At 38.0% G+C, this 23831-nt stretch overlaps 1 protein-coding gene across 1 annotated transcript; it reads right to left on the bottom strand.

Annotated features, from left to right (window-relative positions):
• Window positions 1–525: 525 nt before the first annotated feature.
• Window positions 526–22464, bottom strand: tmprss3a (transmembrane serine protease 3a). The gene is made up of 14 exons (XM_037539068.1): window positions 22410–22464; window positions 21700–21841; window positions 19429–19693; window positions 17919–18035; window positions 15788–15901; window positions 15393–15516; window positions 13942–14070; window positions 12046–12092; window positions 10713–10878; window positions 8915–9084; window positions 8007–8102; window positions 7186–7328; window positions 4524–4676; window positions 526–2539 (listed from the first exon to the last, which is right to left on the bottom strand). Exons 2-14 carry the CDS (start codon window positions 21814–21816, stop codon window positions 2495–2497), a joined length of 1686 nt encoding a protein of 561 aa, XP_037394965.1. The 5' UTR covers window positions 21817–21841; window positions 22410–22464; the 3' UTR covers window positions 526–2494.
• Between the last annotated feature and the right edge of the window lie 1367 nt (window positions 22465–23831).

The following is a 23831-nucleotide window of genomic DNA, read 5'->3' as shown; positions in this document are numbered from 1 at the left end:
CAGAGAAGGTTTAGAATTTTTTAAATATGTAGATTGGTTTTAACACAATCCATGAAATAATGCCTTACATGTTTCTCTTTTCTAAAACTAACTTGCCAGTAAGCACAGCCCACGTAAAGGTGCTTCTCTGTTTTATTTATGTTCTGCTCAGTAGAGCCAAAGCCTCTCAGTTCTGCAGTCTGAAAGGACTAAAGTCAAATTTTTGGAACTGACATCAGTCTTAGCTCTCTGTAGACATTATAAGCTTGTTTCCGAGACACGGATTAAGCTTCATCTTGGACTACATTGCAGTTGCCCCAGTGGTGAATCAATGTTGGAAGGTGTGTGTATATATATATATATATATATATATATATATATATATATATATATATATATATATATATATATATATATATATATATATATATACATATATATATATATGAATATATATATATATATATATATATATATGTGTGTGTTTTGCAAATATAGATGGCGTCAAATGCCACAAACTTTTAAAATGTTAATTTTTTAAATAAATTACCATCATTGGCAAAAAACAAATACTTGCTTTTACCTCTTAAACATTTTTAGTGAAGCGAAGGTGAGAAAGTTAAACCCATTGCAGGAAAGGGAATGTAAAAATGGAATGAATAGATTTCTTAGCAAACAGATCGTATTTCTCCTTAAAGGGAAGAATATTCCACACTCCAGAATCACAGAACAAAATGTGAAATTCACACCTTTTTATTTATTTACATGGAGTGATGATACAGTTTCTAATTTGTAGCAGTTTACAAAGTTAAAACACTTGCTTAGAATGGGTCTTCCACTTCTACCACTACCACTCTTCTTACTGTCTTGTACCTATTCAAATGTAGTTTTGTTTGAAATATCTTTCTGTTAAAAGACACAAGCATGACGTTTCAATCTTGTCACACTGTTTTCTATGGTTGGCAGCCCATTCTAAATAATGGCAGTCTATGTATTAGATTAAAGACGTTTTTCTAATGAATAAAAAGTACAGAAATAATGTTAAGATGCTTTCTTTTTCTTGAGATCAGTGGAGACGTGTTTAAACATTTAGCAAAATGTAAAGAAAAATCAAACTGCAATTACTGTGCTCATTTTTATGTAGACAGATTTGTTCAGATAAAGTATTGGTGATGCACCGATCTGGAAACTGTGGGCTGATGCCACATATTCACTGATACTGATACATGGATGTTTATAAAAATGTAGAAATTGAGTCTGATCCACTGGGATTAGTGTTACAGAGAAATGAACATTTCTCAGTAGCCCAGTGTCACCTAAACAGTCTGCTCATCCAGAGTAGAGATGAATACTGGTTTAAAATGTTGGCCAAATCTAAACTTCTCCCGCCAATCATTCTTATTTAAATAAAACATCTAAATATCTACACCACTTTAAAATAAGACTACCTTTACAAAGGGTTCATAAATGGTTTAAAATGGTTTGTTAATGGATATTAATTGGGTTGTAAACACTTCATTAATCTTTAATAAGCTATATGTTATAACACATTAATAAAAAGGGCAAAAGTGAGCTGTTCTATTTGAAGAAGATGGATATGTGATTAAGCTGATTAATGCTTAGTAGATTAAGGTTTAATGCTAACTGAAGAAGGCAAAATAAGATCTGTTTGACAGTATACATGAGGGTTCACTGTTAGGCAAACGAGAGGTCACTGTTACCCTTTTTATTTATATGTAAACGCTTATTAATGATTTTAAGGTTTTTATGACCTATAATACATAACCATTAATTAACTCATTTTTAAACCATTTGAAGGGTAGTCTTATTTTAAAGTGCCAATGTATACCAAATATATTTGTGGATATATGGTTTAACATAAAAGCAGCAGCAGTAGTAGTAAGGTTTGGCTGAGTTCTAGACGGCAAAATCTGAAAGAAAAAATGGTTTCTGGAAGCTCCTGAAGAAATCCTTTACCTGCTCATGGTACAAGTGTACTCACAGGTATTGGAGATCTAAAGATTTCCCTATACTTTTGTGTGGTACCGTAAAGATGTGATGAAGTTGTGTACTGTCACCCCCAACATGAATCACTATGATAACACTTCTTAACCCTGTAACATAGCATTGATATAACCCTGCCATAACCATGTCATGGCAGATGTCATATGCTGTTTTGCTGATCCAAAGGAGGGTGCAAGTAAAGTGCTACCATCTGCTTTAAGACCAGGCCAAACCAGGCTATGAGGCCATGTGTGGGAAGTTGATATAAAGCCTGAGCCAGGTTTTTTTGGCAGGAAATCATCTTAAGAGCATGAGTTTCAGATTCACTAAATAGAAGACTCTGTATACTGGATGCTTTTGGACATAGAGTGCATAAGTGACTACAGTCAAATCTGTCCATGGTTCTACAGTAACACTCTCACTAACACGTCCATTCAGAATGAAAGAGGTCCAGGACTTGCGGAAGCATTGTTTGAATGGCAAATATACAGCCTCCTTGTTCCACACAGTCTCAGTTGTCTGAACTGACTGGAGAGGGGTTCAGTGTTTCTTCTCTCTGCAGGGGAAGACAAAACAAGTTATAATACTACAACTGGTAATAACGTGTCCTTTGAAATTAAGGGACTATTTACAGTACAAAACAAAAGTCAGAGACCATCTTTTCATTCATTTAGTTGCCAGGCAAAATGGCCAAAAAGTTATTTTATTTTTGTTCTGAGGAACAAAAGCAGAACACATATGTAACAGAAAATTACACAAACGCCTCAACAGCTAAATATGATTTTAAACATAAATGAAATAAATGGTCAATCTTTTGTCTTTAAACAACTTTGCTTGTTTTCAGGAGACTTGCTTTCAGTTTTTCACAGAAACCTGCAGGGATGTTTTTCCACACCTCTAAAGTTCAGTCTTAGAAGTTGGTTGAGTTTTCTGCTCCTGGTGAGCCAAATAATCCCAAACACAGATTAGACTCCTAAATCCATAGACTTTTCAGATCTGAAGCAAGTAGAGCTTGATTTTTTTTCTTGTCTATCAAAGATGATAACTATGTTACAGTGTGAAGCAGTAATGTGCTGGAATATTTACTGACCTGGCTAAAGCCTTTAATTCTGTTGTTTCTGTTCATTCCATCCTAATAAGTAGGGTAGCAGAGGGTTCGTGGATCATTTTTTAACTTTGTTTACAAACTTTCTCTAAAGTCATAGCATGCAAAGTTAGATGTTTTTTTCTCTCCCCTGTCCAGTTACTATAGGTGGTCCACAAGGATCAGTACTCAGTCCTACATTGTTTTCTGTGTATATTAAATAATATTGCTGTTAATGCTGGTGATGCTTTCATTAATTTATATGAATGATCCTGTCCTGTAGTTACTGGTGCTTCCCTTGAATCTGTGCTGTCAACTTTTGAGGAGATCTTCCTCCAGTGCAATGCCTTTCACAACCTTAAACTGTCTGGCGGCACGGTGGCGTGGTGGGTAGCGCTGTTGCCTCACAGCAAGGAGGGCCTGGGTTCGATTCCTCTCTGTGTGGAGTTGCATGTTCTCCCCGTGTCTGCGTGGGTTTCCTCCGGGTTCTCCGGTTTCCTCCCACGGTCCAAAGACATGTAGTCAGGCCAATTGTGTAAAATGATCAAATTGTAAGTCGCTCTGGATAAGAGCGTCAGCCAAATGCTGTTAATGTAATGTAATGTCTTTATACATCACTTTGTTTGTTCAGTAAGATGCCACAATTGCCACTACTTTTAACTTGACTATGTGATGTAGCTATACTGGAAGGTTACAATCTATCTAGACATTTGGTTAGACAGTTCTTTATCCTTCTCTAGCCATATTGCCAAGCTACAATCAAGCCTTGCGACCGGAAGGTCACCGTTTCAATCAAGTTTGATTGGTTTGGTTTGGGCAAGGCACCTAACCCCTAACTGTTCCCCGGATGCTGCGGATAGAGCTGCCCACCTCTCTAGGCAAGGGTGCTCACTGTTTTGTTTCTCCCTTTCCCTCCAGTGGTTACTGCTGCATGCCAGGCCATCTTTGGATATAGCAATATATTCTTAATGAGTGCCTAATTAAAGGTTTAAAAACAGGAAAGTTTGTAATTAATGGTCTTTTTGATAGGACAACTAAACAAACAAGCATATGGTCTCTGACTTCTGACTTCTGCACATGGTATAATAACCTTATGCAACGTATATACATTCAATCTGTATAAGCTGTATTAAACCTATGTTAATACGATTTGTTTCTACTGTCTAAATATTTGTGGATGGCACTGAATTTGCAAATATCAGCTGAAGAAAAACATGAGCCCCTCAAAAACATAAAATAATATTAAACTCTAAACACATCTGTTTTATTGTAAGTTACACCACCAGGGGGCAGGGGGTTCGAAGAAGCTTCATTCTGAAAGCACTCCAACCTCATGTCTCCCATCATCTCACTAGCTTCTTGTGCTCACTCAAAGCTGCAGAATCTTCTCGGTGTAGATTAACTTTCCTTTCGCCTTTACTTTCATGCTGTTATTTGTCCCTGTTATTTCTCTCACCTCCATTTGCTGGTGTATCCAGGCGAGGGCCTGCGTGATGCGTGTATAGACTCCAGGTTTGTTTCTCTCAGCACAGCCTTGACCCCAGCTCGTGGCCCCGACCAGCTTCCACACAGAGGAGTCCTCACAGGCCAGTGGACCACCACTGTCCCCCTGTGAAGCATTTAGCAGGGAATCAACTGTAAACAAAATACATTTTTTAAATGCTATCTTATTGTTTAATAGCATTAATGTAATAGGGACTGTTTTAAATACACACACATCTTCTAAACTGCTTCTCCTTCGCAGGGGGTGCTGGAGCCTATTGTTTTAAATATTAAAACAATATATTTGTATATACATATTAGTAGTTAAGCATATGTTTTCTAATGTGCAAGTGTTCAGTTGCACACACAGAGTTGTATAATCTCCACAGGAAGCCACTGACCAATGGAATAGGATGCTTTGGGTCAGCAAATCAAATCTCATAGTTTCCAATGTTTAGTGTAAATTCTTCCCAGTAGAGGCTGTTACTGCAGGCAAGGAGGACAAACTCTATTAATACCCATCATTTCAGATGAAACACTGCAGGTGATGAACAGGTGTCTACCAACACACAGGTTGGTTTTCCAGGCAGGGATTAAGACTTGTTCTAGATTACATTCATTTTCCTTTATATGAAGAATATCCATTCAGAATGCTGCATTATCCATGACGAGACATCTTGGACTTGACTGACTTTAGACTAAAATCTTTTTGCTTTGAATGACTTCTTTATTTTATTCAAATACATGAGCAAATATTCAGTTTTGTTGTTAACAAAATCATAATATTACTGAAACATTTAGTAAAGTTTGAGTAGAGTTAAGATTGTATTGATAATGAAAAAAATAAAATGAGCATGATTGATTGTTTTGGTGTCAACTTTAGCTGCTTTTGAGACTTCGCAACCACAACCACAATCGCAACCAGTCCATGACTAGCGCAAACAGCTTTGAACACTTTTCACACATAACATCAAAAAATCAGTGAGTAAAATTGTAGAGAAATTGTGTTGGTAGTGACAATGTACATAATGATACAAGCTGATTTTCAGACTTCAGAAGACGCAACAAATTTACTTCAGATTGACTTCTTACAGTGTGGTCATGAGGGACAGGAATGTAGTCCCACGTCCTGCTCTAAAATGCAGGGACGTGGCTATATTAAGGCTCCGCCTATGGACTGAAACTGTGTTTTGGTAGTGACAAGAAAACGTGAGACAGCATTTTTTTTAAAAATCTAAATATTTACCATTTCATGAAAAGCATTAACTTGGTGGCAGAAACGCATCTCAAAGAAATGGTACAGAGGCAACAAAAAGCTGGAAAAGTCAATGGTACAAATAAAAAAGCAGTTGGAGGAGCATTTTGCAACTAACTGACATGACTAGGTATAAAAAGAGCATTTTAGAGAGACTTTTAAAAGCAAAGGTGGGCAGAGGTTCACCAATCTGCAAAAAACTGCGTCTAAAAATTGTGGAACAATTTCAGAAACATGTTTCTCAACGTAAAATTACAAAGACTTTGGATGTCCCACAATCTACAATACATAATATCGTCAAAAGATTGAGGTGCTTGTCATCTTTGGGCCCTCAGGCAGCACTGCATTGAAAACAGGCATGATTCTGTACTGGAAATCACTTCACGGGCTCATCCATAAATGCAAAGTAAAGCTGTATCATGTAAAGTATCGCTGCTGTAGATCAAAACCTAGTATCTCAAAAATTGTAACTTTACAGGAGAAGGTAAAAACATACCCTACTTTTAATAGAAGTCAATGGAACCAGATTTTTTCCAGGTAGTTTTAGGTCATTTATTTTGGTCCATTCATCATGGAAATTACACACGATATACAGGACTATGGGTATTTTTGAATTGTGTCAAAAACTGAAAAACGACAAAAATGGAGATGCAAGGTTTTGTTCCGACAGCAGCGAAATGCTCCCATCCAGACAACGTCTCTTTCAGGGAAAGCCATTTCAGCAAGATAATGCTAAACCACTTACTGCATCCATCACAATAGCATGGCTTCTTAGAAGAAGAGTCTCAGTGCTGAGGTGGCCTGCCTGCAGTCCAGACCTTTCACCAATAGAACATTTGGCACATCATGACACAAAATATCCAGAAAAGAAGACCCAGGACTTTTGAGCAGCTAGAATCCTACATCAGACAAGAATGTGACAGCATTCCTCACCCAAAACTACAGTAATTGGTCTCCTCATTTCCAGACGTTTACAGACTGTTGTTAAAAGAAGAGGAGATGCTACACAATGGTAGACATGGCCCTGTCTCAACTTTCCTGAGAGGCGTTGCTGCCATCAAGTTCTAAATGAGTTAATGTTTTTCATGAAATGGTAAAATGTCTCACTTTCAACAACTGATATGTGTTCTATGTTCTATTGTTAATAAATGATGGATCTATGAGATTTGCAAATCATTACATACTGTTTTTATTTACATTTATTTACATTTTACACAGTGTCAACTTATCTACGACGGATAAGACTGTCATCTGATTGGTGTCCTGTATTTTGCCTCATTAAAAAAGTAGTCCAGGCTGAAACACTCCTCATAACTTCAGTGTGAATGGGCGGGGCTAAAATGCACCTTTTTAAATAAGTGATCTGATGATCTTATGTTACCTGGCAGGAGTCTGTTCCTCCCTCCAGGTATCCAGCGCAGATCATGCCAGGGGAGATGTAGCCCTGATAGACCTCAGGCTGGCTGCAGGCTTTGGCGGAGATAAGTGGCACCCTCGCAGAGTGCAGAGATACACTGGCTTCACCTGGAACACAGCACACACTGCACAGCATTATGGGTTTAGATTAAGGAACAATCAGATCCAGAACTTCTACCCTGACTCTGATGCTCATTAACAAGTCTACATATTGTTGTTGTTAACAAAATATTTTCACTGTTACAGATGAATTACAGTAGTACAGCTAAGGTCTGAATACTTTATTGCATTGTATTGAAGTTGCATATCAACTTCAGTTTTTACTCTTGTAATTACACACGTGTGTCTTTATAGTTACAACAGCATATTTTATAGATATGCGTTTTAGTAAGTCCACCCTGTTGTTCCCAAGTGTTACTTCTTCATTTTCCCCCAGTATTTTCACTCCTATCTTTGTCTTGCCTTTGGCTTGACAGGGTTTGTTCCTTATAGCCCTGTTTGCTCTATTGGCTTCTATGTTTTTGTAGCTTCTCAGTTCTCTTAGTGTACAGTTTCTGTCTTTGTTATTTTCCCTGAGTATAGGGTGGGGTTACAGACCAGATACGGGTGAGGGGCACAACAAAATGGTGAAGCAAGGGAGAAGCAGGGAAACCAAAACAAAAACAAAAGTACATGGCCAGAGGCACAAGTGAAGGTAAACAAGACAAAAAAAAAAAAACAAGTAAAGACCAGTGCAAGGCAAGGTAGGATAATACTAAACTGTATGATTATTGTTTCCAGACTCACCCCCATCCTCGGTGGCCCCCCAGCCTGAAATCCAGCACATCTTCCCATCCTCAAATTCTTCTCCAAAGTTAGGCAGACAGATGGGCTCAATATAGCCTGAAGAGGAGAGATTGAATAAGGAGCTGAGACTGTCAGTAATTTCACTATTAACCCAATAGCCTCTTAAACTCCTTGGAACCACCAGTGGTTCCAAAATGCACTTCGTCATATTCTTCACAACTTTCCTATTTCATAAGCTACATTCAGAAGGTGGGTGTCATATGAAAGCTGTAACTCTCTTCTTTCCAGTCAAATGGATGGTGATGTTATTTTAAACCCTTATAATAAGAGAAGCTGAACTCACAATTTGTTTTTCTACTGAAAGTCGACCCATTTTTCCACAAATCTGGGCTATAAACTATAAACACATCTTCAGTGATCTGCTCTGTAAAAAATGTATAAAATAAAACAGAGCATCTAAGATTTTTGGCTTTCAGCAGGAAATTGTAAGCATATAGCAACATGTAGATCTTAAAACATTGTTCTGTTAATTTGAGGGGAGCTTTTACAAAAAAAATGCATTTATTTCATTCAGTTACTGAATAAGCAATGGCAAGCAATGCAATCCTATACACCCACCAATTAGCATAATGCAAACTGCATTCCTAAACCAATTCACACATTCCTCAAACCATAATAATTAATCTAATAAACACTTGTATACCTGGTTTCTAACATACTGTTATCTACAAAAAGGACAAATGTGTGTTGTAGTGCTAAAACAGTAGTAGCAGTCTTGAACTCTGAATTATGTCTATGCATTTGCCCATTTCTACAGAAAAGAACAGGCTATATTTTGTATGCAATTGGCAAACTGGGCGAATTTGATTACTCTACATATCTTCAAATGAAGAATAGGGAAGCATTACCATTGAAGGTAAGCGGCTCCACTAGTTTCAGCATTGCAATATCATAGTCCAGGCCTTTAGGCCGGTACCGGGCATGATAAATGATCTTCTCCACGGAAAGATACTTGGCCCCGCTGACTGGCTGCTCTGTAAGTCCAACAAGAACCGTCCATAGCTGTGGGAAGGCAAAGCTAAAAAAATAATAATAATAACAATAAATAATAATAATAATATTTACTTACAGAAAAAAAATCTAACTGCTTTATGTAGTATAAGTGAAAGACTGGAAAGATAAATTACAATGGTCTACATAAAAGCAACAATTCCGAACAATACTGTAGGCATACAGTGCTGTGAAAAAGTCGGAGACCACCCATTTAATTTCTAGTCAAGACTATTAAGTACAAGTTATTTATTTTTCAACATCCAGAAAAAAGCAGATAACATATTTAACAGAAAATTACACAGAATGTTTAACTATTTAGTGTGTTCACTCTTTGCCTTTATTATAGCTTCCAGTCTCATTCTTTCTCATGAGACATGCTTTCAGCTTTTGAAAAAAAATCTGTTTATTTTTCTACACCTCCAAAGTTCAGTCCTAAAAACTGGTTGCATTTTGTTTGCTTGTCATAATCCAAGTAATCCCAAACCCATTCAGATATGTTGAGGCCAGTCCAATGTTCTCAGAGCACCAGCAACTTCTTTGATTTGCAGATTTTTGTCTATTTCCACTGATCAGTGAGGGCTTCTTAACAGCTACACATCCTTTTAGACCCACAGTGCTGAGTTGTCTTCTTACAGTGGAAGGATGGACAGAAACACTAGTGAAGTTTTTCAGATCTGAAGTAAAAGTGGAGCTTGATGTTCTCTTCTCTCTTAAAGAAGAAAGCTTTAAGCATTATTGTGATGGTGACAGTTTCAGTGGCAAGACCAAGGGTTGCATGCTTGTTAGTCATTCCATTCCCTCTATTATCTATTAGTAATACTAATAACATTACAATCTATTTATTTATAACAATTAATAATAATAATTTTTGAACATTTTCATTGTTTCATTGTTCATTGTAATGAACATTTTCCATTTTTTTCACTTATTGTCCTTTGACTTTTCCCTTCCTTAAGCTAATGGACTCTCTTGAAATATCTCTTGCAAAATGAATAACTTGTTTTTGTCACCATTTTAACTGGAAATGAAATAAATGATGGGTGCTCTCTGACTTTTCGATGTCAAGTTCAGTCTGAAAGAGTCTATTAAATCTTTCTCTAATCCTAAAACTAACCTTGAGGCAAAACGTATGTCTACTCCTAAACCCTAACCATAATAGTTATTATTAGTGTTAATGATTTAAGTATCTGTAGAGCATCTATATTGGACCATCTAAATAAAGCATGACCTTAATTTGCATTTAAAAACACATATTGAACTTGCATTCCTACTATTCTCTGGGATGCTATTCCAGAGCTTATTAGCTATATAAGAAAAGTGTCATCCAAAAACTGAGCTGTAACTGATCCTGGTCAGCACAGATAGTCTGCTGAGGTATGTAGGGGTGCATGGCATCTGTTTATTTGAATTTGTTTGTCAGGTTGGGCCACAGGCCCATGGCAGTTCATTCACTTCAATTTCAGTTCATCCAGCTTAACAAACTAAAATGTAAGATGTAATTCTCATACGTTTTAAAGAAGGTTTTTAGATTAAAATTAAATTTTTAAATGATTTGTGACTCTACAGTCATTTTTCATTGCTTAGTTAATTTATCCTTAAGTTCAGTTTATCTCAAATTTATTGATTTGTGTGTACGCAGGTGAGTGCACTCACCCATAAACACAGTGTGCAGCGGTTAGTATCCAGCGTGGTGCTACAATAGATCCTCCACACAAGTGTTCACTCTGGAAGTGCAAGCTCACCTGCCAGGGAAACTGGCCTTCTCGAGACAGGTTACCCCCAACGATACGTGTGCTGAACTGAGGCCTGGAGCCACAATCTATATACATACATACAAACAATATTAGCAGGAGAGATAATGTTCAGACTGGTAAGAGGGCAAGGCAAGGAATGTTTTAATATACACTGTACATCCAAATGTATCCAGACAGCCCTTCTAATTAGAGAATTCAGATTTTTTATCTCCATAGAACTGCTCTGTCAATAGAATGGGAAGTTCTGTAGCAGCCTCACATGAGGTCACCATGAACAAACAGGCATCAGCTAGAGGGGTATAAAGACCCCCCAGCATTGGGCTGTTGAGCAGTGGAGCTGTGTTTTCTGGCTGGATGGAACTCCATCCTATACCACTGGGATGAGTTAGAGTGGTTCAGAACTAATCATCCAACATCATTACCTGACCTCACTAGGGTTCTTGTGGTTGAATGCAATCAAAACCTCACAGCAGTGCACCAACATTTAGTGTAAAGTGTAAAGACTTTTAGTGCAGGGGGTGATAAACACCCTATTAATACATTGGATTCCAGAAGAAGCACCAGTATTTCCCACGACTGCAGTTTACTGTAAACTATGCTGTAAGACTCATTAAGTTATGAATCAGACAGAATAATGATTTCTAGGCTATTAGCAGCAGTAAGCCGTATAAATAAAGCATCTAGAATGGGCTTTTTGGAGAGATGCCATTCTTTTGGTTCCTTAAAGAATGGTTGATTCTTTAAACCACAGGTTCCTAACTCTGAAACCCTGCCCTGCACATTCTAGTGTTCTCCCTGCTCCCAACACACCTACTTGAAGTTGTGATGGGCTTGTTAATGAGCTGATGAGTTGAATTAGGTGTGTTGGGAGGAGGAAAAACACTAATCTGTGCAGGGCATCTTATAGGAACAAGGTTGCAAACAACTGCTTTAACCCCGTAAATGGCCAGGGCCTACCAGCAGGCCCAAAGTTGAATTACTTACATCTATGATTTAAGAATAGCCCATCCAGTTTGAACCATTGAAGTGCCTGTAGTTACTGAATACTAAGCTTTAGTATGTAATAAGTCTGGGGTTCTAGGGGGTTAAAGAACCATTTTTGTAAATGAGATGTTTGAGTATTTAGAACCATTTTAAAATGTAAGATTCTCCAAGGTTCTATACAAATTGAAGAGTTTCCTTAGAACTTTAGGAGCAGCACCTTCATAAAGAGATTTTTTTCTTTTGCTTACCCAAACACTTCAGAGTAATCACTTCTCCTGAGCTGCATTCAGTTTTACTGCAGAGAGAAAATGAGAGAGTTAGTTTATCAGCCATTACCACACTGTCAGAATAAGGCCACCAAGAACTGTAGTGCTCTCATGGTTTGCACTATGGAACCAATGCTTCTGTTTGGGAAAACAAATAAGAAAACAGTTTGTTTCCATCATTTTAAAATTCCTCCTTCTGTTTTGAGTGTAAACGGAAACACACTGTAATAATAAAATTCCAAAGGAGCAGCAGAGGAGATCACTATTACTGCCTTAAGCAGTTGGTTGGCTGCAGAACAAAGTACACATAATCCTCCTGTGTTTGGAGTGTGTGTGTGCTTGTGCATGTACTCCCACCTCCAAAAGTACTGGAACAACAATGCCAGTTCTTTTGTTTTTGGTACACAAAAACTATGAGTATGAGAAGATTGGTGAGAATTTCAGTTATTTCTTGATATGTGTTTAAAAAAAACTTTCAAAAAACAAGGCACCCATTTTTCAAATGAGCAAAATAACTGGAACATGTGACTGAAGCGTGAATAATGAATAGCTCTGAATGTCTCCTCTTGGTTTGAGCTCCAGGGTTCTCCGTGAAGACTGCATGTATTGTTAAAAAGGATAAACCAACATGAGGGCCAGACAGCTGTCTGAGGGAGAAAAGCAAGCCATTAAGAAAGTTGAGAAAGGAGGGAAAATCAATCTGAGTCATTGTGCAAGCATTTGCCATAGCCAGTACAGCGATTTAGAATATCCTGATGAATATGAAGTCTACAGAAACATTTGGTCTGCCAGTTTACAGAGAAATGCATCATGCAGCAGTCATGCAGCAAAAGCAGTGACCCAAAACAAAAAAGTGGAAGGTTTTAAACTGGCCAAGTCAGTCACCAGACCCTAACTGGGCATGCATTTCATCTGAAGAGGAGAGTGAAAGAAGCTGTGGTTAAGGCCTAGAAATGCATCACAAAAGAGGAAAACAACAGTTTGGTGATGTCAGTAGACTTGATTCAGTTCTGTAAGCAAGGTACATGTAAATAAATATCAAGTGTTATTTACTTTCATTTACTTTTTATAGTCGTAAAGTGCTTATTCTCTTCATTTATGTTTTGCTACATTTTAAAATGTACTTTAAATGCACTACTTACATGCATGTCATCATATATTAAAAGTATATGTATGTTTACTGCTTTACATATGATCAATGTATTAATACATGCTATGAACAGACCTGGGACTAGAAGTATACTTGTAAGGTAACTTTTGTTTACAGCAGCTAGATATATACATATATAATTTCATGATAGCATATAGTTTCACAGGAGGAAAATACATCACTCATTCTCAAAGAAGTCATATAGACATACATTAAGCCTATAGAACACAACAGACGCATTTTGTCATTTATTTACGCTTTGGACTTGGAGGTGAAAGAAAGTGACCAGCAAAGCACAAGAACTGCGTTTCATATAGAGCTGCGTAATGGAGGAAAACTGTAACAATGAATTGGTGGATAAATAAACAGATAGTTATCAACACTAATACACAAAAATGCCTAACAATAGGCATCAATTACACAGTTAAAGAGCAAATAAGCTATGAACTATTGTCAAATTATTAATGAATTATTATTAATTATTTGTGAATTATTATCAATATTTGTTATTAAATATTTGCTCTTGACTAGTAGTTCAAATAGTTACATTAATCCTTAATGTAAAGTGAAATGAAAATCCATGGCAGAAATTGCTATGATAGTAATGTTGCCTGTTGACTCCAGTGATCCTCATCAAATTGTTTCTTGAATCATTACTGCACTAAACTGCCCTCGTCCTCAGCATCATATACTATATCATAGGATTACAAAGTAATACTGTTCCACACCTCAGGCTGGTTGCGTTGTGTATCTTGACGGCATGCAGTGGACTTGGCTCGCTCAGGTTGATTGATACCAGGTTACTCTGAAGATCTTGTTCAATGTTGGAGAGAGGGAGAGAACCAGATTGCACAAAGCTGAAAGAGGCAGGCAAAGAAGAAAAACAATTTGTTGGAGGGAACAGCATGTCAGCCTGCTTGAGTAAATATTGTTTCTAAGGGGAAATGGCTAAAGAAAAACAGAAGAGATATCTCTCATCTGGAATCTTGATTCTGGGAAAACATGATCAGTCATTTTAAAGTGATACTTTCCCATTGATTCAGGGGATTTCACAGCTGCACAGATGCACTCACCCTTCACTGTACACTATTAGAAATAAAGGAGCTTTAAGGTCCAGTTGTTTACCTTAAATGGGTTCTTCCAGGTGAAATACAACTTAGAAAATATAATATCAGTGGATTACAGTACAATTATGTTCCCTTAAGGGGACTACCCCAGTGATAGTTTCATAGCTTTATTTCTGAGAGTATTAGAAGCACTTATGTTGTACTTCCACTAATTAACTGTATAAAAAATAATGTTTCAGTACCCTGTACATTATTGAACCTCAAATAATAGATTTACAGAAAGTAAAACATTATTGTTCATACTATTGGAAGTTTATTAAGCTCAAAATTTCAAGATAACCATTTTACTTCCTTTTTTAAGTTTAAACATTGGCTACTTTATGAGCTCAATTTACTATATAGGTCCACTGCACTGTAATTTAGTCCAATTTAGCTATTGCCAGCTTCCGCCTACAGACTACAACCTCCCAATACACACTGAAGGTTTCCTCCTCTCAGACTTTGGCTGTTGAAATTGCTGGCTAATCCACCAGCAATTTCAGCCAATAAAAGAAAACGCTCTGTTTTTTTCTGAGTAAGCTGACTTTAAAGTGGATTTTATAGACCTTATTCAGAGGTAGTACTAACATGTAAACTAGGACAATGTTTGATTAAACTAAGTTTAGAAAATAAAAAAGTTGACTTGACCACCTTTTTAAATTTATTTATTTATTTATTTATTTAAACAGTGTTTTGTTTCAGTCTATGGAATCTGGCTCTGTTATGTTAGCCACCATTCATCATTGGTTTCTGACCACAGGGCCATAGTTGACCAGATATTATTTGGGTCATGGTTTCTAATAAAGCGAATGGTTCCTAACCCTGTTACAGTTGTAATACACATTTTGGCATTTCCTGCTCTAACATTACTCTAACTACCTTTCCTGAGCTGAAGATGGTTTAGAACAGAGAAAACACTGAAATATGCAGGGCAGAGTTGAGGACCATTGGTGTAACACAAACCACAATAGCAGTGTCCAAATATCCAGTAGGAGTTGAACTAGTCTTTACAAGTAATAAATCTAACTCAAGGAAAACCCCCTCCCAAACTACACAGCACTTCAGAGCTTTACCTAGTATATCCAAGCTGTTTGCAGGCAGACAAACCCAGCTCATGGTCCCAGTCCTCTGAACACACTGTGCTCCACACTCCGTCACTCAGCACCTGGAGAACTGAACTCTTCCCACTTACACGCACTACACACAACAGAGAAAAGGCCTGTCAGTATGGAGAGATCAGGGGAGGATTCATTTTAGGCTTACAGTAGAATAGTACACATTCACCAGCTTTGTGCATTAATCATATGGAAATGGCTCGTCAAATTTCTTAAAAGCACCAAAAAACACTTAAAAACATCACAAAAGAAGTATGAGGTGTGCAGTGTAACACCAGACATGACAAATAACATGCATGAACAGATGTGATGAACACAGCTACAGTGTTCACACAGGGTCATACTGCACGCACCACAGCCAAGCTCATCCTCGCCATGCTCACAGTCCACGTGTCCATCACACTGAGCAGAGCTGCTGATACAGTGAGATGAGCCACACCGGAACTTCCCCATACAGCTCAGACCCACTGCAACAGAAAAAACAGGGGTCTAAGCATGTCTGTTTCATTTGTTTTATGCAAAGGTCACTCCTGGCCAAATAACATATTTTCTTGTATTTTTGAGTGAAAAGAAACTAAAAAAAAATCTAAAAAAAAATATGTTGTTCTGCAAATGTTAATGCATAGTTACATTATACACTCACTGGCCACTTTATTAGGTACTTTATTAGGTTTACTACCTTTAGGTAGTAAAAGGTTGGACCCCCTTTTGCCTTCAGAACTGCCTTAATTCTTCATAGCATACTTTCAACAAGGTGTTGGAAACGTTCCTCAGAGACTTTGTTTATTTATTTGAGTTACTGTTGCCTTTCTATCATCTGGAACCAGTCTGCCCATTCTCCTCTGACCTCTCACATCAACAAGGCATTTTCATCCACACAACTGCCGCTCACTGGATATTTTCTCTTTTTCTGACCGTTCTCTGTAAACCCTAGAGATGGTTCTGCTTGAAAATCCCAGTAGATCAGCAGTTTCTGAAATACTCAGACCAGCCCGTATGGCACCAACAACAATGCCACGCTCAGAGTCACTTAAATCACCTTTCTTCCCCATTCTGATCCTCGGTCTGCACTTCAGCAAGTTGTCTTGACCACCACTACCTGCCTAAATGCATTGAGTTGCGGCCATGTGATTGGCTGTTTAGCTATTTGTATTAACAAGCAATTGAACAGGTTTACCTAATAAAGTGGCCAGTGAATGTGTATGATTACCATAAAAAAAATAAAATAGTAATCATGTCATGTACAAATGTTTGGATTGGAAATTCTCCAGATGTAAAGTTTCAGAACTTAATTGAGTTGTCAGGAGTAGTTAAAGGTCAATAATTGTCATCAGGAATGTAAACCAATAACACTTCCAGAGCGTAATAAATTCTTTGACTCTTCGTAGTTTGTGCAAACACTCAACAACCAAGGGCTTCTCTGAGCAGCTCACTGAGTATCTGAAAATAAAGTTAATTGATGCCTACAAAGCAGGAGAAGGCTATAAAAAGATATTAAAGTGCTTTCAGCTTGCATGGTCTGTAAAATCATAACAAAAAAGGCAGTAAAGTGGAACTGTGGAAGTCAAGGCAAGAAGTCCAAGAAAACTCTCAGGTAAAAACGATTGTGTTCTGGCCAGGAAGGTAAAGCAAATTACCATATGACAGCAAAAGACCTGCAGGAAGGCTTAGCTGACGCAGGAGTAGTGGTGCCCTGTTCTACTGCTCAGTGTTGCTTGAATAAAGATTATCTGCAGGGAAGAGTCATCAAACCTTACCTGAGACTTCTTCACAAAAGTCAATGTCTGGAAGTATGGAAAACAACATCTAGAAAATCCAGAAACATTCTGGAAACGAGTGCTGTGGACTGATGCAGTATTAATGGAGTACAATCACCAAACATATGTTTGGAGAAAAAGGAAACAGTATTTGATGAAAGAACACCTTGCTAGCTGTTAAGCATAGGGGTGGATCAATTGTGCTTTGAGGTTATTTGGCAGCATTTGGCACATTAATCATTGCACATGTAAAGGAATGAATAGATTATTCTAAATATCAGGAAACTCTGGAAGCAAATGCAACAGACAATAAACTGAAGTCAAACTTCAGCTGGCTTGATTAGCAGGACAATGATCCAAAACATACCTCAAAATCCACCATGAAATACATGAAACACAGAAGCTGAAGCTTTTGGAATGGCCCTCACCACCTGACTTGAACATCACTGAAAATACGTGAGTAGATCTTGAACAAGTTGGAAAAGTTATTGTATTATTTACTGCCATCCATACATCACTAATCAGATAGTATAGGAATCTGACACTACAGAATTTAATCAGACTCTGCAACCGGAGTTCAAGACATCTCCCGGTATTGGGCTGGTGGGCCCCACATTCTGCAATATAATCATGGTGATTAATTATTCATGCTGGCCGGGGCCACAACGTGCCACCATGAGGCTACTTTAGCTCATAGCACATTACGGGCAATGTGTCACCCACTCACCTCCCAGCCCAATGCCAAGCACAAGGATAACCATCAGTAATGCACATGCGCCAATTAACAGCTCCATCCTTCGTGCAAACAAACGGCCTCGGAGTGTCTTCTCCTCTGCTAAATCATCTGAGTGGTGAAGAGCAGATGAAAAAACAAACTGAATGAAACATCTGTGCTTTTAATACCAATACACTCATTTAAGAATTTAAGAGTGACTTTAAAAAGTATATTCTTTCTTCATGCAACCATGTAGTAGGTCATTCAAAAAAAATTTACCTAGGCTCAATGCTAACACAGTTCCTATTTTTATGACATTTTCAGACAGGCTTGATCAGGTAATGTGCTTCCAATGATGTGTGAGAATATTAAGCAGACTTTAAACAAATTTGCAAATCCTTTTCAACCTAAACCTTGTTTTTGGCAAATATTCATTAATTTTGAATTTGATGCCTGCAACATGTTCCAAAGAAGTTGGGACAGGGGCATGTTTACCACTGTGTTACATCACCTTTCCTTTTGACAACACTCAATAAGCTTTTGGGAACTGAGGACACTAATTATTGAAGCTTTGTAGGTGGAATTCTTTCCCATTCTTACTTGATGTACAACTTCATTTGCTCAACAGCCTGGGGTCTCCGTTGTTGTATTTTGTGCTTCATAATGTGCGGAGACAGGTCTGGACTGCAGGCAGGCCAGTCTAGTACCCGCACTCTTTTACTATGAAGCCATGCTGTTGTAACATGTGCAGAATGTGGCTTGGCATTGTCTTGCTGAAATAAGCAGGTCGTCCCTGAAAAAGACGTTGCTTGGATGGCAGCATATGTTGCTCCAAAACCTGTATGTACCTTTCAGTACTAATGGTGCCTTCACAGATGTGCAAGTTACCCATGCCATGGGCACTAACACACCCCCATACCATCAGAGATGCTGGCTTTTGAACTTTGCGCTGATAACAATCCAGACAGTTGTTCCAAACAGGTGTTTTGTGAGCATTCCTCAACTTTCCTAGTCTTTTGTTGCCCCTGTCCCAGCTTCATTAGAATTGGATTGTAAGTAATATATATATATAGAGAGACAATATATGCAAAATAGTGAAATATACACAAAATATAGAGACAATATAAAGACATAGAGACAGTATACATTTTAAAGTGACTTGAGTGACTGTGTTTTTTGTTTTTTAAAGTGGCTTAGTGTTAAGGTGTTATTGTCCGTAGCAGAGATTATATGCCCAGTAACACTGAGATTAATAACTGATCATCACAGTGATTTATCAGTCTACTCAGGCTTTAGCAGAGCTCAGTAACACTGAGATTAATACCTGTTCATCACAGTGATTTATCAGTCTACTCAGTCTTTAGCAGAGCCCAGTAACACTGAGATTAATAACTGATCATCACATTGATTTATCAGTCTACTCAGGCTTTAGCAGAGCCCGGTAACACTGAAATATATAGCTGATCATCACATTAAAAAGGTAATTTCCTTGAAAATACTCTTTATTTGTGTTTTCTCTTACCTGATAGGAAAGGCTGGACTTTAGTAACAGGCATTGCTGGACAGGACTGTGTTTGAATATTGTTGGGGGCTTCAGGCTGACACTCCATGCTTTCTGTGGTCTCAAAGGCCAGTTTATTAGTACTGTTTTCTGCTGCCAGGTTGCCGTCATGGGTATCAAGGGCACTGGCATTGAGAGTGGATGGGGTGTCAGAGGCTGGAAGGTCCTCATCTCCAACAGAAACCACTTCTATCTTTTCAGGGCTTGTCTGTTCTGTCCCTGCAGGCTGTGGAGAGAATTTACATTTTCATAGAAAAGGATGAAATGCCATCAGTCTTAAATGGCTGATTACATTGAGTTGTCAGTTTATCAGGTACTCCTGCCACTTGTAGGTATGTAATTACTGCAGAGAAGGCCTAATGATTTCTGGGAAGTAAACAATATATATTTGTAATTGTATTTAATTTTTATTCAGTAAACTAGTGCTTGTATTTAAACTCTGTGAGCATTATTCTACTACTCTTTCTTTCACACTTAAGTTTTGATTGGAAACAAAATGGCTAATTCTTGAAACACCAAGTTAAAATCATCCAATCAAATTTTTTTCTCTGTAAAAAAATAGTTAGAGACAGCCAAGTGAGCTCTCCCATTGTGGTTAGGCCTATTGCATCCAATTAACCACTGGCATAATTAAAAAATCAACATGTAATGTGCGATCAACTAATCATTCGATTTACAGTAGGATGAGTCTATTTTGTGTGGAAAAACACCACTCTATGTTTTCTGGAAGTCCTAGACACATCACTGACTGACATATGATGTGTTTCTATCAAGTGTTAGAAATGGAATACAGTGGTAGCAACTATAATCCGTAGGTCTTGACAAAAAGAGTCACTGTAAAGCTACTGCAGTAAAATATATACAAATGTATTTGTTAAAAACTTCAAGTAAAGCAAGGAATGTCTGTTACAAGCTTCAAATGTATGTGTCTAATCTACAACAAGACTATTTATGTGCAGTACTGTTAGCTTAGTGCTAACATACTATAAGAACCCCAATTAGGGGCAGTCGTGGGCTGGAGGTTAGGGTTCCAGCCTCGTGACTGGAAGGTCGCCGGTTAGATCCCCAGAGCCGACAGCACATGCCTGAGGTGTCCTTGAGCAAGACACCTAACCCCCAACTGCTCCCCGGGCGCTGTGGATTGGGCTGCCCACCTCTCAGGGCAAGTGTGCTCACTGCCCCCTAGTGTATGTGTGCTCACTAGTGTGTATGTGGTGTTTCACTTCACGGATGGGTTAAATGCAGAGGTGAAATTTCCCCGTTGTGGGACTAATAAGGGTCACTTAATCTTAATTGGGTGCTAGCAAAAATGAGCAGTATAATTGTGATGGATTTTTCTTCATTTTGTGACCGGGTTTTGACCTTTATGGCCCAAACTTAAGGCCTAGCTCTAACCACAATGGTTTGCCACTTAATTACTGACAGACTTTTGTTGCTCAATATATTAGCCACCCTCTATGTCATTAATCATTAAAAAAGGACCACCATAGGACCACCACTTACCAGTTATTATTCAGGTGGTGGATCATTCTCAGGACAGCAACGACACTGACATGGTATGGCAGGGGTGCACAGCTCCATTACTGGAGGGCTGGTGTCCAGCACAGTTTGGTGATTTACCTGCTCCAACACACCTGATTACACTTGTATTTGAAATGCTAGGTTTAAAGTGTGTGTTTGAGCAGGGAAATCTCCAAACTGTGCTGACACGGGCCCTCCAGGACCGGAGTTGTGCAGCCCTGGTGTACTGGGGTTGTTGCACATGTCAGTGTCACAGTTCTAAGAGTGGCTATTTGGTGAGGAACTGACCACTGATAAAGTGCTAAAAGATGACTAACGTTGTCACAAATGATGGGCTACCATCTGTAACTGTACACCAGCCATTTTCTAATAAATCAGCCAGAGTATATTATTTACAACAGAAATTTAGAACAGGTGTCACCAACCCTGGTCCTGAGTCTATTTCCAATCACAATCTGCCACACCTGGTCCAGCTGATCAACTTCTTCAGAAGTACTTGATTTGCCTAATCAGATGCATTAGTATAAGATAAGGAGGGAGGAACAAGTTAGAAACAAGTTAGCATTAAACTCTGCAAGAAACTAGTGTAAGAGGAGGGTTGGTGACCACTGCTTTAGATGTTTGGGCCTGTTACTACAGACTAAAAGAATACCAACCCACTGTAGCTCAGCTGGCATGAGAGAAAATGTCCTCACCTGACCACATACTAACCTCTATGTGTGCAGCTATAGTCTCTCCTTCACCTGCTGGAGACTCCACACCTCCATGCTGAATCCCAGATCCAGCAGCTACATCCACTGCAGCCTCCTGCTCTTCCAGGTTAGCCATGACCACCTTCACACAGTCATTATGGCTATGATTAAAGAGAGAACATGAAAAGAATGAGTTAGACAGGACAAATCTATGGTTAAAAAAAGAAGACAGATGTGAAGATGTACCAGGTGAATGAATGGAGTAGTATACTTTTTTCATTGCTTATTTATCTGTTACCATTTCAGCTTCATTAAGAAGTTGAAACATTAAGAGCCATGTAATTAATTTTATATTACATGTACTAAGACAAAATCCATAAGACAGTGTAATTTTAATCTACTACTTTCAGAACTATAATTAGTTACATAGTCATGACTAAATGCTTCATAGTAATTACTGATTGACCATGCCCATGTCAATTGACCATGTAGCTATAAAGCAGTGTATTCTGTGTCTATATTGATTTCTTTAAAAAAATTATAGGACAGTGGAATTTTACCCTACACTTTAGTGTCACATTCTTATAACTACATAACTACATATTAGGTACATAGTAGTTAATGAACATTTTATAGTAGTTTCTGTTTGACCACATTCCTGTGAATTAACATTGTAAATGTATCTATAATTAGCAAACATGCTGAGGCTAAATTGCATTTCTTACTCACCCAGAGTTGTTATAGTATCTTCATGGTTTGTTTATCCACAAGTGTCCAAGTGCCATGGGCCCTATGTCTTTCCAAATACCTGGACATCTCTCTCTCTCTCTCTGGGTACAGAGGGATACCTGAGCAGGGGTTTACTGAGAAGTTGTATCACTCTAAGAGAAGATCAAGTGACCTCAGCGTCTCCCTGGATACATGATCAGGTTACAGGTGGACCTGTGTACCTTTTCAGTGGCACTGGAGCATTGGGCAAATGTGCAGACTGAGAAAAACATCAAGATGGACAGCTCCAGACAACTTGGGATGGTAGGGTAGGAGAGAGGAGTAATTAACAATGGATTAAAGATGGGAGGATGGAGGGATGATGGAGAAAAAGACGCAAGGGATGAAACAGATCATCAATGATGATGTAAACTCATAGGGCTATGAATTGTGCCATTATATTAACTGTAATGTACCTTGTAGTTATACTGACATAGTCAATTCAATTGTCTTAATATTATAGTTTTAATTCATTTTGATTAGAAAAAGTCAGAAAACCTTCATTTATTTAATGTCTAGTTCAAACAGTCCTTAAGTAAGTTGTTCATTTATCAGAGTAAGGGAAAAAAGCAGAAAGTTAATTAATAGGAAAGTACACAGAAGCAAACATCTCAGTGTGTCCATTGATTGCCTTCCATTAGAGCTTCCATTCTTTTCAGCAGGCTTGCTTTCAGTTTTTCCAAAACATCTTTACAAATATTTTTCCACAACTCCAAAGTTCAGTCATATAAGTTGGTTACATTTTCAGTGATCCAAATATTCCCAAAGCCTTTCAGTGATGTTGAGGTCTGGACACTGCGATGTTCAGTACATTGTTCTCAGTCACATTTTTTCTGTACATTTTCATATTTGTCTCCTGTTTTAGATGTTATTCTTTTTTTTTATTTTTCCATCACCATTCCCACCTTCCCATCTTTCCCTTTCCCTGGATTATCTTATATTTAAACTCCTCAGAAATTTCTACTGAAAGATAAACTTGTATTTAATGGCTGTTTTGACTGGAATGTAAATAAATGAATGGTGGTCTCTGACTTTTGCACAGTATCATGTTTTTGATGAGTTAGATAAACCAATTATCCAAATTAGACTAAATTCATCATACAGCCCTGTATAAGGTGAATGATTGTCTTGCCTGAGCTGCAGTCATAGGAGAAGCCTGTGGGTGGCTAATATGTCTGTCTACACCAAGCCTTCCTGTCATGTCTTATTTAGATGGGGAAGTATTCAACTTTCCCCATACAGGTGTGTCTATTTTTGTGCTGCTACATCACATTTTAATTAAGATTAACCACAAAAAAGAAATGAGGCATTCCAAATAATACATTTATTATTTCAAATTGTATGAGGAAATATCAAAATTAAATGCATGAATATGCATATTAA

This window comes from Pygocentrus nattereri, chromosome 6 (assembly GCF_015220715.1).
Source record: "Pygocentrus nattereri isolate fPygNat1 chromosome 6, fPygNat1.pri, whole genome shotgun sequence".
Taxonomy (NCBI): domain Eukaryota; kingdom Metazoa; phylum Chordata; class Actinopteri; order Characiformes; family Serrasalmidae; genus Pygocentrus; species Pygocentrus nattereri.
This window is presented reverse-complemented; position numbering and strand designations above follow the sequence as displayed.